At 39.6% G+C, this 18,274-nt stretch overlaps 1 protein-coding gene and 1 long non-coding RNA gene across 6 annotated transcripts in view; one reads left to right on the top strand and one right to left on the bottom strand.

The window, feature by feature from the left end:
• The first annotated feature begins 7,059 nt into the window (after window positions 1–7,059).
• Window positions 7,060–18,274, top strand: part of rgs7a (regulator of G protein signaling 7a) — a 64,774-nt gene continuing 53,559 nt past the window's right edge. Inside the window, exons 1-2 of one of the 3 annotated variants that reach the window (XM_086093409.1) lie at window positions 7,060–7,378; window positions 11,760–11,880. In XM_086093409.1, the coding sequence (XP_085949535.1) occupies window positions 11,803–11,880 (78 nt within the window). In that variant the 5' untranslated portion in view covers window positions 7,060–7,378; window positions 11,760–11,802. Of the gene's footprint in view, window positions 7,379–11,560; window positions 11,688–11,759; window positions 11,881–18,274 lie in introns of those variants that run through there. The other 2 variants (XM_086093410.1, XM_086093411.1) reach the window with 2 other exon arrangements.
• The window catches only part of LOC147163484 (uncharacterized), a 61,432-nt gene continuing 52,289 nt past the window's right edge, over window positions 9,132–18,274 (bottom strand). For 2 of the 3 annotated variants that reach the window (XR_015096934.1, XR_015096933.1), the window contains 5 exons: window positions 16,827–16,977; window positions 15,102–16,258; window positions 10,414–10,531; window positions 9,704–9,775; window positions 9,132–9,304 (listed from right to left, as the gene is read on the bottom strand). This is a non-coding gene — a long non-coding RNA (uncharacterized LOC147163484). The remainder of the gene's footprint in view (window positions 9,305–9,703; window positions 9,776–10,413; window positions 10,532–15,101; window positions 16,259–16,826; window positions 16,978–18,274) is intronic. The other variant, XR_015096935.1, reaches the window with a different exon arrangement.

The raw sequence follows: 18,274 nt of genomic DNA on the forward strand, positions 1-18,274 counted from the left end.
TGCTTGATGTGTGATTTTGTCTTTCCTTTTCCCATTCATTCCTATGGGACTTTTATTTGGGAGTTTTTTGGGAATAGCGTCGCCATGGTAACTGGGAATTCTTATAAAAATAATAGCGCACCGAGTCAGATCGAGCCGCATCGTTTGATACCTCATTTGTCCCGGTGCGATCTACGGTACGGGCCGCATTTTAGCAGAAAAAACGCGGAAGATTAAAAAATAAGAAGAAAAATAACTAGAAAAATTCCCGCGGAAATTTTGAATGGGCCTGCTAACTCGCGTGGAAACACGCAATAAAAATAACATTTAAACCATTGAAATCGCTCAAGAAATGTGCAAGTTAACCATAATCTACTAAAAGTATTACTGCCCCTTTAAGAAACATGCACATTCACGCACACACATTTGATTTTAACTAACATTTCAATGAGCTGAACAGTTTAAAATTTCAACCATTGAAATCGCTCAAGAAATGTGCAAGTTAACCATAATGTACAGTATGTTACTGCCCCTTTAAGAAACATGCACATTCACGCACACACATTTGATTTTAAGTAACATTTCAATGAGCTGAACAGTTTAAAATTCAAACCATTGAAATCGGTCAAGAAATGTGGAATCTACCATAATTAACAGTATCTCACTGCCCCTTTACAAAACATGCACATTCACGCACACACATTAGATTTTAAGTTGTGAGGAGACGTCACGCACCAACACTCCATTGATTTGTATAGGATTACGCTCACCTCAAACAAAAGCCTCTCGCGACTTAACGGTTGAAGATGCAGATTCCAGAAATGGCTCGTTAGAACGGCAAGGGTTTGGGGAACGCGAGCATGTTCTCAGTTTTTTAATCGGATGAAAAATGACCAAATGAGAGCAGGTTGAAAACTTATGATTGATCGAAAATGAAGAGGCAAAAACGGCGAAAATTACATGGAGGAGATAGGCGCCAAAGTCCGACTTCTCCTCGCTTAAAGTGAAAATAAAGGTACTAAATGACACCGTAGCCAAATAAAACTTAGTTCTTCAGAAAGCAGAGGCTTGTGGCTACAAAATGTGCGAATTTGATGTCTAGTGAGCAAAGATTGTGGCCATGGTGACGAGTTGAAGTGAAACTTTTGGAAATAGATTTTTTGGTTCCCGTCACTGAAGCCTTAATTAGTCACACTCTAAATAGGCGACTTTTCCCCTTTGCTCACTGTCTTTGAACCCTCACAGGGGGGAGAGCTTTCATTCCTTAAATTTTTTTTTGACACTGAGCTAAAGATGACAAAAATTCCAACAAAATGAGCTAATTTTCACATCGGTCGGTTAACGTATGCGCGCGCAGCGTGTCTTGGAAAAAGGTGCTTGATTGGAGTTGATCTCTTTCGGATTCCCATTCATTCCTATGGGACTTTTTGGGGGACATTTTGGGGAATTGTGTCGCCATGGTAACTGGGAATTCTTATAAAAATAATAGCGCAGCGAGTCAGATCGAGCCGCATCGTTTGATACCTTATTTGTCGCGGTGCGATCTACGGTTCGGGCCCTATTTTTGCGGAAAAGTCGGTGGAAGATAATATAAAAAAAAAAACTAGAAAAATTCCCGCGGAAATTTTGAATGGGCCTGCTAACTCTTTTCAATGAGCTGAACAGTTTAAACTTTCAACCATTGAAATCGCTCAAGAAATGTGGAAGTTAACAATAATCAACAGTATGTTACTGCCCCTTTAAGAAACATGCACATTCACGCACACACATTTGATTTTAAGTAACATTTCAATGAGCTGAACAGTTTAAAATTTAAACCATTGAAATCGGTCAAGAAATGTGGAAGTTCAACACAATCAAGTATCTTACTGCCCCTTTACAAAACATGCACATTCACGCACACACATTTGATTTTAAGTTGTGAGGCGACGTCACGCACCAACACTCCATTGATTTGTATAGGATTACGCTCACCTCAAACAAAAGCCTCTCGCGACTTAACGGTTGAAGATGCAGATTCCAGAAATGGCTTGTTAGAACGGCAAGGGTTTGGGGAACGCGAGCATGTTCTCAGATTTTTAATCGGATGAAAAATGACCAAATGAGAGCAGGTTGAAAACTTATGATTGATCGAAAATGAAGAGGGAAAAAACGGCGAAATTAACATGGAGGAGATAGGCGAGAAAGTCCGACTTCTCCTCGCTTAAAGTGAAAATAAAGGTACTAAATGACACCTTAGCCAAATAAAACTTAGTTTTTCAGAAAGCAGAGGCTTGTGGCTACAAAATGTGTGAATTTGATGTCTAGTGAGCAAAGATTGTGGCCATGGTGACGAGTTGAAGTGAAACTTTTGGAAATAGATTTTTTGGTTCCCGTCACTGAAGCCTTAATTGCATATCAGAGTGGCGATTACACTCACTGTCTTTGAACCCGCACAGGGGGAAGAGCTTTCATTCCTTAATATTTTTTTTGACACTGAGCTAAAGATGGGAAAAATTCCAACAAAATGAGCTAAAATTCATATCAATCGGTGAACGTATGCGCGCGCAGCGTGTCTTGGAAAAAGGTGCTCGTTTGGAGTTGATATCCCATTCATTCCTATGGGTTTTTCCTTCCTTGAATTTTGGGTGGTTTTTTGGGAATAGCGTCGCCATGGTAACTGGGAATTCTTATAAAAATAATAGCGCAGCGAGTCAGAGCGAGCCGCATCGTTTGATACCTCATTTGTCCCGGTGCGATCTACGGTTCGGGCCGCATTTTTGCGGAAAAGTCGGTGGAAGAATAAAAAAGAAAAAGAAAAATAATAAACCCTTTTCTAGGGTGGATAGTAATATGTGCCTGCTTGCTCCGCAAGCAGCAGCTTCGCTGCTGCTTGCTCCGCTTAGCAGGCCCATAATAAACCCTTTTTCTAGGATAGTAATATGTGCCTGCTTGCTCCGCAAGCAGCAGCTTCGCTGCTGCTTGCTCCGCTTAGCAGGCCCATAATAATATACACTTTTTTCTAGGATAGTAATATGTGCCTGCTTGCTCCGCAAGCAGCAGCTTCGCTGCTGCTTGCTCCGCTTAGCAGGCCCATAATAATGCCGCACCGAGTCAGATCGAGCCGCATCGTTTGATACCTCATTCGTGCCGGTGCGATCTACGGTACGGGCCGCATTTTTGCGGAAAAATCGTGGAATAAAATATAAAAAAAATAATAAAATTAAACCCTTTTCTAGGGTGGATAGTAATATGTGCCTGCTTGCTCCGCAAGCAGCAGCTTCGCTGCTGCTTGCTCCGCTTAGCAGGCCCATAATAATATACACTTTTCTAGGGTGGATAGTAATATGTGCCTGCTTGCTCCGCAAGCAGCAGCTTCGCTGCTGCTTGCTCCGCTTAGCAGGCCCATAATAAGAAGAATAATATTAAACCCTTTTTTCTAGGATAGTAATATGTGCCTGCTTGCTCCGCAAGCAGCAGCTTCGCTGCTGCTTGCTCCGCTTAGCAGGCCCATAATAAACCCTTTTTCTAGGATAGTAATATGTGCCTGCTTGCTCCGCAAGCAGCAGCTTCGCTGCTGCTTGCTCCGCTTAGCAGGCCCATAATAAGAAGAAAAAAAATAAACCCCTTTTCTAGGATAGTAATATGTGCCTAATATGTGCCTGCTTGCTCCGCAAGCAGCAGCTTCGCTGCTGCTTGCTCCGCTTAGCAGGCCCATAATTAGTTAAAAATAGACGTATTGGAAATTCACACATTATTATAATAATAAAAATATTCCAAGCTTTAGCGGGCAGGTGTTCTGTCGCTTTGTGGCCTTTAGCTCAATCATCCATTTAAGCAGCCTTCACCGCCCCAAAGGTGCTCTTTAAAATTGTATGCTTTGGCCTAAAATACACTTTATGATGGATGCTTGACCTTCGAAGCAGATTGATGATTGAAATGAGCAGACTACTGATGTGGATCATGAATTATTATGGATTAAAAACTAATGAGCGTGCAGAGGACTACGTTTCATAGAGAAAAGCCAATAGTTGTTTGTCCTTTAACTTGAAAGTGGGTCATTTTTACCCACAACATAACAGAAGGGTCAAGTCAATAGTCCCCCCATGAAGATCCTGGTACCAAAAACACAGTCCACAACTTGTGGCCAATTTAGACAAACAATGTACTTTCCTCCTCATTGGTGTGTCCATGATGAAGCTCACAGAGGAAAAGCAGGTGAGCTGAATATTCAGGTCCACCTGTCCAAAAGCTTAAGTCCAGAAAGAGCAAAGGCGACGAGAGGACAGGAGATAAACATGCTAGATAGTGAGAGAGGGGTGGGGGGTGGGGGGGGGGGTCACATCTGCAATCTTTCGTGCTTCAACGCCCCTGCATCGCTCAAACGGAATGACATTCTTACAGTGTTTCCACCGCACTGATTCGCACAGAATCAAAACAGCGCATTGCAAATTCATAATATTTTCTCAGAGTAATCACGCTGGTTTGTCTAATCAACTCCTTTGCAAAATATTTGCACCATCTCTCTTTGGAGGATTCCAATTCTGCTAAAGAATACGAATGAGGGATATTTCCATCAATTCCCATAAAGTTGCCCTTAGACCTCACGGCAGTTCAAATGTATACACTCTCATCTGGGTTCCTAATGCATTGACTGCATGTGAGATGCAAGTACATATATGCGCTGACTTACATGAATGAAATCTAGCGATTGCGCACGCCCAATATTAGTGCAAGGATGTGTAACATATGGCAAGTAAAGTTCAAAAACCCGAGTGCGTCCTGTGCACAGCAGTGCCAGCTGGTGCACATTTAAGCCAAAGTGAATCAATAATCAATATCATAGGTCAGAGCAAGGGACTTGGATCGACTCCTGTTGCCAGGACAGCGGAAGGAATCCATTATTAAATGTTTCAAATGGAAGGTTTGTGGGGTTGATTAGCAAAATGTACATTCACAGGCCGCAGGGAAATCCAATACAAGAGCTGTATTAACAATTTTGTCTTAGATAATAATAATGCAGTTTTTGACACTTAAGCAATACAGTAGGGCCCGACCGATATGTATTTTTTTTTAGGCCGATGGCGAAACAAATTTTGGGCAGAAAAAAATACCAATTACACATTAATCTGCCGATCATTTAAAAACATATCCTTGGATGTTTGCATCCTTGAATTTTGAGAAAAGAAAGTCTTTGAATTCTTGAAATATTAACTCCAAATATAACTTGGAAGAACAAGGACAAAATAAAACAATAAGAAAATCAAATAAGAATAGAATAAACTAAAGCAATAGCAATTGAAAAAAACAGTAAGAACAAACACAGTTCTGTTCAGTACAGTTCTCAAATACTGTTCCTGTGCGTTTTGGCCTCTTGGGGGCAGTGTGTTGCCGTGCAGCATAGTGTACACACTTAAAGTGAGTACAGAAGAAAGTTACTGGACTGGATTCCGATTGAATTCTATAAAAATAACTCCTTTGTCACACATTGTGAAGAATTTGTGCCTTTGCGTAGTGTTATCTCACCTGTGGGTATGTGTTCCCACAGCATTTGTGTGTGAATATTCGTTATTTGAAGGAAAAACACTCTCAAAGTCAATGCTAACTTCCTGTTTGCATTTTAGCATTAGCGCTAGGCTAGCTATGTTTTAAAAATGACGTTTTTTTGAATTTAAATATACAGTGGATGTCATTCTTATTGTCGTGTGTGGCACAATATGCATGTATAGAATCACGTCTCTAAACAAATCTACCCAATGTTGTGGTCTGTGATTGAATTGGAAGCGCACACCGTCGTATGCCGCAGTTGCAGATGGCTTGAGCGTTATAGTAATAATATTCAGTATAATAACAAGACGCAATTTAATAACAGAGCTGGCAGCTGTGGAATTAATTCTACCTATCTTGCACAGGTCGATGGATGGGTGGTTTCATGTCCTCGAGAGGCAATGTATTGTATTGTATTGTATAGCAACTTGGTGGTGAATTGGAGCCTACGAAGGAGAACATAATTAAAATACAGATGTAGAAATATGAGAACATTAGCATATAGATTATTGGTTATACAATATTTACAATAAAAATTTCCATGCTCATGCGTTCACTAATTCACAGATTTATTTTTTGGTACAGGGAACAACTATTTAATCTCGTTTATATTGGATGTAATTCTACTGTCAACCACTAGATGGCGCCACACGTAAGTTTGAGACCATTTGACATGAGAAAAACAAACAGGAAGTATTTCAGCACAGGCTAGTTTTTGTTGAAATTGTAATATTCTCTTCAATCATGTTTTTTTACATACTCAGAAAGTGACAACTTTAGGTTCATTTGATAATCTACGTTTTTGGACATGATTATTGACGTATATTGTGAGGTGCTAAATTAAGTTTGTTAGTTTGTGTAAAGCCGATTATGTCCTGTATTTTCCATTCAAGATATTTTGGCCAATCAAACTACCATACTTGCTCTAGTTTAAAATGATCTTAAAACAGAGCCGTGACTGAGGCATGACAAGATGCCTGAATCTCTCCACTAACAAGTCCATATGATTTTCTGCTGGACTTTGTCTATGTACGACGCCCGTTTCAAAATATATGAAGTTGAAATTTGTTACTTTCGGTTGTGCAAAACAGATAACTGGCACTCATCTTAGCTCACTGTGTGCTATTCTCTTCTCAGTCAGTACACAACCCCTGACCATTTATACGAAGAAAACTAGTACTGTATTCCACTTTTTCGATGCGCCCTCTGGTGGAGAAGAAAATTGCAACGCGAACTAGCCCCGGTCTCCCCGACATTATTTGTAGGCTGGTAATAAATAATTGTAGAGCCAATTGGAGCATTTTGTTCATCATCTGATCACTAAATCTCTCACAGTACAGTGATTGGGAATCACTAATCAATTCAGCATTTTTCGATCCAACAACATATTGCTTATGTGTAAAGCAATTTGTAATTTCAAATGACCGCAGCAAGCACTCCTATGGCCGCAATGTAGGTCAATTCTATTTAGCAACTAAACATTCCTCGAAACGGGCCGCAATTTATTCCGCACACGCGATTGGTCACGGATCGATGCGCGTGCACGGCGCCGCCAGGGTGCGCGCCCGCTCGCTTCGCAGCATAGCGGGGAGGAAGGCGCGCGCGGCGAGTGTCGTCGGGGAGAGCGAGAGAGCGAGAGAGAGGGAGAGGGAGAAAGGAGACGAGTGAGACGCGGAGCGAGTCGTCCGCCGAATGTCCGCCTCCTGGAGCCGCCGATGAGCCCGCCTCGCCTTCCTCAGCGCGCCGCTTGACAACGCTCAAGGCCAGCTGGGTCCACGGCGTCCAAGCACGTCCCCGATCCACGGGTCCCACACCAGCCTTGGGGGTGGGTGGGGGGGGCGGGAAGTGTGGGGTTGGCTGCGCGATTTTTCAGGTGAGCCCACCTCTCCGTTCGAACTCACGGCAACACATCGCTGTCTTTCCTCGTCTTCCACCTTGCATGCTTTTTCCTCGCGTGTTGTGTGTGTGTGTGTCTGTTTACGCGCGGACGAGGGGCGTTGTTGGTCGCTGTCCAAGGTGCTGCCCAAGACACACAAGGCGGCCTCATGCACGAGCAGCTCGCATGCATGCGCCACTTTCTTTCTTTCTTTCTTTCTTTTTTTTTCCCCCTTTTGCATGCATGCAATTTCCTACCCATGCACGAAAATAACAGCAATGACGACGGAGCGGAAAATGCACACGGCAACATTTGCGTGCGCGAGCCCCGAGTGGCTGTTGTGTCTAAGCTGCATTGTGGAGGACCTCCTCCAGGGACGATGTGCTGTTTCGACTGCATCTGCCTTAATCGGTTGCGCTCATATTTTGCCAAGGCATTTTTTTAGGGGGTTTCTACAAGACTAGTAAAAAAAAAATAATAATAAAAAAAAATCAAATGACTGTGACAGTAGGTCACTGTGATACATTGGTCTGACTTCCATGCAGGCCGTGCGGGATCAGTTCACACTCCGAGATGATGAGAGTGTGACTGTTTGTCTATAAGTGCCCTGTGATTGACTGGCGACCAATCCAGGGTGTAGTCCGCCTTTCATGTCAGCATGCGACCCTAAACATGATAAGCAATATAGAACATTTGTGATTCATTTTTTCATATATCCTCCATTATTTGCGCCACTGTATTCCACCAAAGTCATGTAAGTAGGAATTGGTGTCAAAGAAGTAAGATGACGTGATGCATCCCTAATGAGAGAAAAGCATCGCATGTCGTGTAGAAACTAGGTTGGGTGGTTGTTGTTCGGAATCTACGGGTTCACATATTAATTTTTTTTTTCAATATTTATTTATTTATTTTTCTAGATATATATTTAAAAAAACAACAACTTATTTTTGCAGGATAAAAGTGTTTATCCTTGTTTTTCCAAGAATGTTTTGGGTTAAACCTGTTTTCTGAATTTTGGTCATGTGACATTCCTTAGCTGAGCCGTGATTGGTTGTTCCTGAACAACTGTGATGTCATGTTCAGTCGACAGCGAGCGGCAAAATGGCCGCCCCTGAGATGGATGAAAACAGCTGGATTTTGCTGCTAAATTCATATTTTGCCATGTTAATTAATATTCAGACTAGTAGAACCGCATAAAACACATTATTGTAAAGGGCATTTTTGTCTTGACTTCCGTTTTAAGACATTTTAATGCCAATTCAGGCCATATTTGTAGATTCATGGATTCAATGTCTTTTAAAGCTTTTTAACACATTTGCTGTAAAATGTCTAAAAACGTTCTATTTTAAATATTGCCATGGTTCCAAAAACTTATTAATACAGCTGTTTGTTTTTTTAAGTGTTTTTTTTTTAAATGCTAAAGCATACAGAAGACTTTGATGCAGCCTCTGACTTGAAGAGAACGCTTAAAGCAATGTTAGTTATAACAAAAAACGGCCAGCAGGTGGCAGCAGAGTATAAGAGATCAATCAGGTCCATGTTGCAACAAGCTCTTTCCCCAGCGTTTTCAACAGATTTGTGAATAATGATGAAACTTTTTTTATAAGCTATATTATAATGCAAATTGCTGCAAAACGGAAACAGAAATATACTTTTTTTTTCCTGATGAAAGAATTGACTCTAATCTTTCTTTTGGTATGTTCCATGTTTTTATAGCAATAGAACACAATATTTTGTGGGCCTTGCAAAATCAGTCAAAATCCAGTAAAACAGCCGGGAGCGAAGGGGGTTGCTTCAGTGAAAATGGCTGGGAGGGAATGAGTTACGAATCCACAGGGAGCCTGGTGCGAGTAGGAGCCATTTGTGGCACCTTGGTGCCAAAGGTCCGTCCATTTATCACAGCGGACCATAATAGGGGGAAATCTGTGATATAGAGAAACCTTATGAAAACATTTGGAATAGTTTGACACTTTCCATAAGTTAGGGGAAATCAGTGATTCCCAACCACTGTATTCGAGTAGTGCGTCATGAGAGATCGTGAGATGCGCTGCGGCAACATTTCCAGTTTCACATAACTGGTCTGAAAAGGATCTGTTTACAAAAAAATTGGTTTGTGCCAGCGACGTCTTGTGACTGGCAGAACAATTCGATACTTTTTCCATTAAAAAACAGGGTAAGAGGTTTGTGTTCAACTAAACAAAACTGAACCAAACATTTGTGAATGAACTGAAGTCAGAACATTATTATTTTAGTGTATATACTTTTTTCTTTTCTTTTTTATCATAAAAAAGCATGTGCAGTGGCTTAATTAAGGTTGCTCACCATAAGCCGGTGTCGTGTCCTCGTGTTGTCGGGTTGAATGAGGCAAGATGGTTTCACTGGCAGAATCTGAGCCTGGGAAGGAAAAAAAAAAAGTTTTCAAAACATTTCCACTCATTGAGACACTTTATACACTTTGCTCCACACTGTAAAAAAACAAAACTGTAATATAACAGAATTTAATTTTTTCTGTATTTCAAAAATATTTAACTTACAAAATGTGTCAATTTCAAATGTTAAATAACATGAAATCACTGTAACTGTAAAAACACACAATATTTATGTTCCTTTACAAAAACAACTCCATTAGAAATACATACATTGATTGTTAAAATACGGTCACAAATGCATCGTAATTTCACAAATATTTGTCTGTTATTTAATGGAATAACATGTCAAATTCAACTTTAAAACCCTAAAAAAATGTTCTTTTACATTTACTGAGAAATTAACAGTAAAAATTCTTTCTTTGTGAATTGACATTTAAAAAAAAAGTGAAAATAACATAATAATAATATTAAGTCCTCTGGATGGTAGCATTCATTGTATTAACATTTATTTTGAAAGGACTTCTTATGAGATATACAAAGTAAAAAATAAAAAAAGTTAAAAAAACTTTAATTTTCCGGTAGCTGAGGCGCCCCATTTTATTTTATTTTTTTTACAGTGCAAGCAACAATCCAAAATTGTTAGCCCAATGCAGCCCTGCTTACCTTTTGGCTTTGACGCGGTGGTATCCTGAAACATAGCTTTTTCAATCCGTAGCCATGTGGTAGTTAACGATGCATCCTCCAAAAAAACCTTCGTTTGTTCGTTGTTTTCCAACTTTGTCTACAAATTTGAAATTCAACACTGTCAGGCATATATGAAAAAAGGGTAATATTTAGTTTTTTCACTCAGAAATTCTAAGTGAATTTAACAAAGGGAGATTTTGAGTGCAATTTAATTTGACTAGTTTATATATATATATATATATATATATATATATATATAGAAAGAAGTTACTCATGGGTTTGCAACAAACCCACAACCCTCAGGTTGAGAGACAGCCACTCTAGCACCCGAGCCATGCCGCTCCTGCTGTGTGTTAGCATTTCGATGGTGTCAGGCGGAATCCTTGTACCTCCAAGAGACCTATTTCTGGTCTCATTTAGGACACACCGGCACCGCAGTACAGTGGCAACTGGCAAACAGCAAGTGAGGCACGGCTCAGGTGGTAGAGTAGCCGTCTACCAAGCTGCAGGTCGAGGTTGTTCCTCAATAATTGAGTAACTTTTTTTTTTTTAATAAACTGATCAAATTCACTCAAATTTACTTTGAATTTCTGAGTGAAAAACGTTACAAATTTTTTTTCCAAGTAAATATTACTTCTTCTATTTTTACAGTGTAGTATTGAAAACAAACACCGAGGCACCATTACAGATACGACTCGTCTATCAGAGCTACTACTCTCGACACTTGAGTTTTCAGATGCATCAACATTTTGACAGCTCTGGTGACGTGAGAGGACTCATGGCCCATCGATTCAATGCCGACAGAAACGTACTGTATGTGCATCCCCAGAAAAACATTATAGCCTCCGGGTTCCTAAAGGCTTGCGGTCCACCGAATGGATACTCGTTTTGGATTTAGAACCTCGAGTGCTGACCTGCATGCCACAATGTAAACAAAGCAGCAAGTATATTCGGCACAATGAGTGAATGCTGAAAACGTCTGAGGGCAGAAGGACCCCGAGGGTAGACTACTTGCACTTCATTCCATTTCCTGCCCGAATGAACTTTTGCCTCCTCCTCCAAGAATTGTCCTGACCTGACCACTGTTTGAAAAAAAAAAAAAAAAAAAAATTTTTTTTGAATCCCCCTCCTTTGTCAAGATGTGAGCAGGTGCACAGGCAGCCAAGAGAGCACAGCACATTTGTTCCACGTGTAAATGTCAGATATGTTTAAACACGATCCGGGCGACGGTGCGATGTTCTCTGTGCGGCCAGGTAAGGGCAAGACGGCCTTTTGGCTCCATTGTGCCTCCAAAAGACTCCAATATCCGCTCTGTCCACCCGCAGGAGCACCTGACATTTCCTGTGGAAGAGCGACTTATACCGGAACATGGCACAGACCAACAGCGGCGGGCAGGGGACCAACGGGGTGGCGGACGAGTCCCCCAATATGATCGTTTACAGGAAGGTAAGTGCGGCCATGCCAAGTGTGCTTTTTTTTGTCCAGGATTTATTCACGATTATCGATTATGACAACATCATAATCAAAGAGAAGAGCACTTTTGTGTATTTAAATAAAAGACATGTTTCGTTGTCAGCGCTCATGCTAGCAGTCAATGTAAAATCCCATTGACAGGCTAATAGAAAGTTAGCATGGAGTTCAAAAAACAAAAAGTAACACACAATTTCTGGACAAACACAACTCAAAGGCAAATATTCGTCCTAATCTGTAGAAAATGAGTTATACTAATAAAGATCACGCACAAATTTCTTCTTCTACTCTTCTTATCTTTATGCAAGTGTGTATTCCATGCAAGTATGGCACCACACTGCCCATAAAAGGCCAACAATAGGAACAGCCAGTATTTATTGTGGAAATGCTGAAGCAAATTTGAGCATTTAGCTTTCAGCGTTCCCACACATTTTCTCCAGAAATTGCACTTAGTCTTGATTGTATTTATTGTTGTTTTAATTGCTATTATTGTAGTATAGTAGCATTTTACATCACCGTTATTTTTTCAAGTTATGTTTCAAGGTGAGCTTTGCTAATTAAATAAATACAAAGTTTTGGAATAAATGAAAAATGATGTTATGTTAATGATCTCAATCCAAAATAATTGTGATTATTATTTTATCCAGAATCGCCCAGCCTTATGCCTGATTACAAAATTGTTTGACGGAAGTAGTTCCAATTGCAACACTGGATGAGACAACATATCAACATGTACAAGATGTTCCAGTATTATTGTTTAAAAAAAAAAACATAATTTGAAATATGAATACACAAGTCCAAAGTACACACAATTAAATTAAATTTCATGTTGAAAAATGATTCACAATTCCCACAGCATTCAGTCAGAATGGGATTTTGCAACCAATTCAAGATGTTATTAAGCGCAGCATTTTATTTTTCCTTTTAGAAATTGTGGCAGTTTCATTTTCATTGCGTGTCCTCGAAAATCAACTCTCTTGCAATGAAGTGCACTTCCACTAGAGGGCAGAAGGTACAACGATGGTGCGTGTCCACCTGTTTCATACAACAGAATAAGTAGATTTCACACCGAGTAAAAAAAATTGAGATTTCCATCATTTCAGGAACTATTTCGAGTGCTTTGTGCATTGGCTTGCTCAAAGGTTGGCAAACACTGCATCTGTATTAGTCTATAAAATGATGTAAAAAATATATATTTTTTATCTCTTGTGCTACATTATTGATACAGCAGCATCCAATATTGATGCATCGGATTCATATTCGTCCATCCGCTGCATATTTTTGAGTGTGTTTGTAACCATAGCGATTTCCAACATAATGTCCTACTTTGCTCATTTTGGTTATATTGCAACATCAGCTGATGTCGCCGATTGTACAGTAACGCCAAGGCTTTAAAGAGCGTGCGTGTGTGTGCGTGCGTGCGTACGTGCGTGTGCGCAGGGGGCCCTGCAGGTGCGCCGACTGTTTGAACAGGAGCTGACATAGTTAACAATGTTGGTAGAGGCGCTTTTGTCTGCATTAATGGAGGAGAAACGACACCGGCGGCATGTGAGGGCGTTATCGGAGTGTATTTGGAAGGGGGGGGGGGGACAAAAGGGGAGGGGCTGGGGCACCTTAATCCCGCCCGGCTTCACACATCAAACGGAGGCCTGACGCAACATTCGCATGTTCGACTCTTCTGCATCCTGGGGTGCGTTTGATTGCGTTTATTGATTGAAGTAAGTCGATAATTATTTGCAAAATTAACTTGAATACAAATATACTTTATAGTCTTTCAATAAGTCTAACATGTTAAATACATTGTGTTAAGCACCATGAAGCAGGATTTTATTGACAACCAGTAAACTCATTTTGAGTTTGCCATGTTTAAAAAAAAATGGCGACTACCATGTGACCATGATACATCTTCTATGAACACGAGCTCGCGCGCATTATGACATCACAAATATGCGACACAACCATAGCAGAAAGAGAAGGGTTGAGGAGTTGGGCACAACTTGAGCCACAAACACAATTTCTATTATTATCGGCGGATTTCTTTATTATCTGGTTTTATCCGTATGATGTCAAATTGGTCGATAATTATCGGTCACCGATAATTATCGTGCATCCCTAATTCCTATAAATGAGACAAAATATATATTTTTTTGTGCCTAGTTTTATACTTGATTGTCCACATATCTTATCTAAATAAATATTGCATTCTGCATCTGTGTTTTGAGACCGGCCTCAAGTGAGAAAGGTGTGAAAACAGCTCAGTCACCTCAATCAGTGATTATGTTGGCAGAGAAAAAGTATTTAGGATTGAACCTCAGCCGGAAGATAAAATGTTTCAAACTCGAGGCGGAATTCTAATTTGAATACCTGTAATGTGACATAAAGATGTACGAGAGTGTGCGCGCCGCTCATTTGATCGCAATCTTTTTATGCATTTCAGATGAAACCATTTTTGGAAATTGCTTCCCTGCCAACAGGAGAGGCTTCTGTTCCCCGGTGGCCCAGACTTTATTATCCGCAAAAAAAAAGATAACAAAAAAGGCCTGATCCATTTTAGTCTCCTACTCGCTGACGTGTAAAAGCTGAAGTCAAATTCACTTAGCCGAGATGGTCGGCTTCCATAATGAAGTGCGATCTGCAGTATTGCGGCCTTCGATATGCGATAACGTGTATCGCTGCCTGATGGGTCGCTAAATGGTTTGCTTCACGTTCAGGTGCGCCCATAAAGTGAGCATTTTTTCTCGTTTTTACTTGCGCACGAGTCAGGCGTGAAGTCAATTTTCGCCATTTCGCCCGCTTCACCCTTCAGCGAGCGCCATCGTTCCATCTGCTCCCGCACGGCGGGAAGAGGATACGCTTAGCATGGTATCAGAGATTGACGCTTTTTGGCAGCGTGGGACGGGATTTGGTGGGCTCGTGGCACACAAAAAGCAAAAATAAAGGATTGCTAAAAGGGAAGTCAACCAATATGTTATATGTGACCTCACTAGTCTAAACATGACATTTTGATTAATATTACAAATTTAAAAAATACAGATAAAATCTATAAAAAAAAAAACAGTCAATAAAATACTAAAATAAAATAAGTAAAATAAAAAATAAATAAATTAAAACAATTTAAAACAAATTAAAAAAAGACAAGAATCAAGAATAATAACATAATAATAATAGTTCTCAAATCTGAGTACGGCTTTCGTTACCATGGCGACTGGAGGCCGAGCTCAGGGGTTGACGAAGAAAGTGGCTTCTACTGGTGGAGGCTGTGCCCACAGCGCCCCTGAAGACAAAACAAATATTTTCACTTATGGATGCAGCACTTCAAACAATACGTGTTGATTAGTGTGCAGATCAGCGTGACGTGTGTGCACCACGACAACTTCAGCTGATCAGAAACCGCCTTTAGATTTCACCTTCCTTGGTTTTCTTTGGTCCCCTCGGGTCTCCTGATGGCGGTGTTCGGTTTAGGTGAATGGTATGGGATTTTTTCTAATAGGTTTTTGGTGAGCTAACAAATACATGCACGCACGCACGTACACATACTCACCCACATACAAAAAAAAATAAATATATATATATAAAAAAAATAAGAATTATAAAAATAAAATAAAATAAAGAGCAATGATGATGAAATTTCCGAATGAACAATACTGAGCTCTTTATAAAAAAAAAACAAAAAACAACAAAAAAAAACGCCTTTAGCGCATGTTGATCTCTGCATCTGACAGAAGTCATTGCAGCTCTGCTTACCTTTTGGCTTCATTGATTCAGACATTGTAGTCCAGCTGTGGCTTGAAATTGCTGGATCTTCACCAGCCTTGCTGCCAAGTCATGGCTGAAGAAATGTATGTGTGGGTGGTTATTATGTAAATTGCTTAAATTTCAGAATGGCTTGCTCATTGGTACGTTTTGAGAAAGGAGGACAGTTGGCTGTTTAATTACACACACAATATCAGAGGGTGTGTGTGTGTGTGTGGTGGTGGGGGGTATGCTAAAGTAAAATCCAATTAAATAGTTTCTAGACAGATCTTAAACTCATGACGTGCCGAAAGCTCAGCCGCAACAAAGCATCCTTAGTCCACTTTGAGCTCCTTTTGAAAATCTGTCTTCAAAATCGCGGGTTTGAGTCATGAAGCTTTCACGCACAATCTGACTCTTTGGACCTTTTGTGATGGCGCGCACTTGCTGACCTACATACACGGACGGCACCATGAAAGGGAGAACGGTGTGACGGCAGCCGGGATGAAAACGCCGCTTCTGGAGTGGCTGTGGGTCAAACTTCAATGGGAAGGCTGTGCTCTTCGCTCGGGCGGATGCCAGATGCTTTTCAGATGCGGCGACCCGCTCTGACTGGACCGTGCTGTCAGGGCAAAAAAAGAAAGAAAGAAAGAAGCATCCTCAAGTGGAGGACCAAAACTGCCAAAAATAAATAAATAAATTAATAACAGTAACATTTAAAACGGATAGAAAAAATGTAATTCAAAAATTGAATACAAAAAATAAACAAATGGAAATAAAAACTATATATATATATATATATATATATATATATATATAATAAAATAAATAACTGTAGGCAACCCAAGACACGCTTAGGACCGCCCCCTCATTTGAATAACATTTCGACCTGACAGAGCGTCTGTTGCATGAAATAAATAAATATGAGAGCAAAGCGTTTTTATTTATTGATTGCTATTAAATTTCTATGAATAAATTAATTTTTGTATACATTTTTTTACGGATATATATATATATATATATATATATATATATATATATATATAGTTGTTTTTATTTCCATTTATATAATTTCTTCGTATTTAATATTTGAATGAAATTTTTGATATCCGTTTTTCATTTTCACTTTTTATTCATTTATTTATTTAGTCGTTTATTTTGGGCAGTTCAATGTTGATATCAAAAGTTACCTTTGGGAGTTACACAACAAGAGCACAGGGAGTTCGCTGGTTAAGGACAGTGGATGGTCGTTAAATCGTCCTTCCAGCAGGACCGAAGCTGCATCGTCTCTCGCACTCAAGCTCGCTCTCGCCGCGGCTCGTCCGCTGCCGCCATTAGCCTCTAATGAAAATGGATGGACAAGTCGAGGTGTTGACCCGCTTTCCTTGCAAGATGAGCACTGTAGCGATTCTTGTTTCCCTCAAGGACGCCTCAGCCAGAAAGACACCAGACGCTTGTTACCAGAGGTGGCAAAAGTACTTGTAGTTTGTTCTTAAACGGATACTTGACTCATTGAGCCATTTTCAGCAAGAAAATGTTAATATTTTATCCAGAATTAATTTGATAACTTCATTATTTTTCATGTACCTTTAAAAAAAAAAAAGTCCACTTACTGTTGACCAAAGATGACATCACGCGTGCTGAGGAAGTAGGTACGACCAAACCAATCATGGCTCACCTGTTTTCTGGCTTTGGTCAGCAAACTGAGCCATGATCGGTCGTTACCTACTTCCTCAGCACAGGTTATGTTATCTTCAGTCATGACAAAAATAAATACCCAAGTTAAGTACAAATACCTGATAACAGTTGCGTAGAGAAGATTGACTTTGTCACCAAGAACAAGACTAATCTCAAAGTAGGAATGATGCAAAATCTTCAGGATATCAAAAAAGAAAAATCTTCAATTGATGCAAAATCTTCAGGATATCAAAAAAGAAAAATCTTCAATTGATGCAAAATCTTCAGGATATCAAAAAAGAAAAATCTTCAATTGATGCAAAATCTTCAGGATATCAAAAAAGAAAAATCTTCAATTGATGCAAAATCTTCAGGATATCAAAAAAGAAAAATCTTCAATTGATGCAAAATCTTCCGGATATCAAAAAAGAAAAATCTTCAATTGATGCAAAATCTTCAGGATATCAAAAAAGAAAAATCTTCAATTGATGCAAAATCTTCAGGATATCAAAAAACAAAAATCTTCAATTGATGCAAAATCTTCAGGATATCAAAAAAGAAAAATCTTCAATTGATGCAAAATCTTCAGGATATCAAAAAAGAAAAATCTTCAATTGATGCAAAATCTTCAGGATATCAAAAAAGAAAAATCTTCAATTGATGCAAAATCTTCCGGATATCAAAAAAGAAAAATCTTCAATTGATGCAAAATCTTCAGGATATCAAAAAAGAAAAATCTTCAATTGATGCAAAATCTTCAGGATATCAAAAAAGAAAAATCTTCAATTGATGCAAAATCTTCAGGATATCAAAAAAGAAAAATCTTCAATTGATGCAAAATCTTCCGGATATCAAAAAACAAAAATCTTCAGTTGATGCAAAATCTTCAGGATATCAAAAAACAAAAATCTTCAATTGAGATGAATGTAAAATTCCCCCCTGGCCCGAAGCGCATGTGTAT

Source organism: Leptonotus elevatus, chromosome 13 (genome assembly GCF_054856555.1).
Source record: "Leptonotus elevatus isolate MCC_2025b chromosome 13, RoL_Lele_1.0, whole genome shotgun sequence".
Classification (NCBI taxonomy): Eukaryota; Metazoa; Chordata; class Actinopteri; order Syngnathiformes; family Syngnathidae; genus Leptonotus; species Leptonotus elevatus.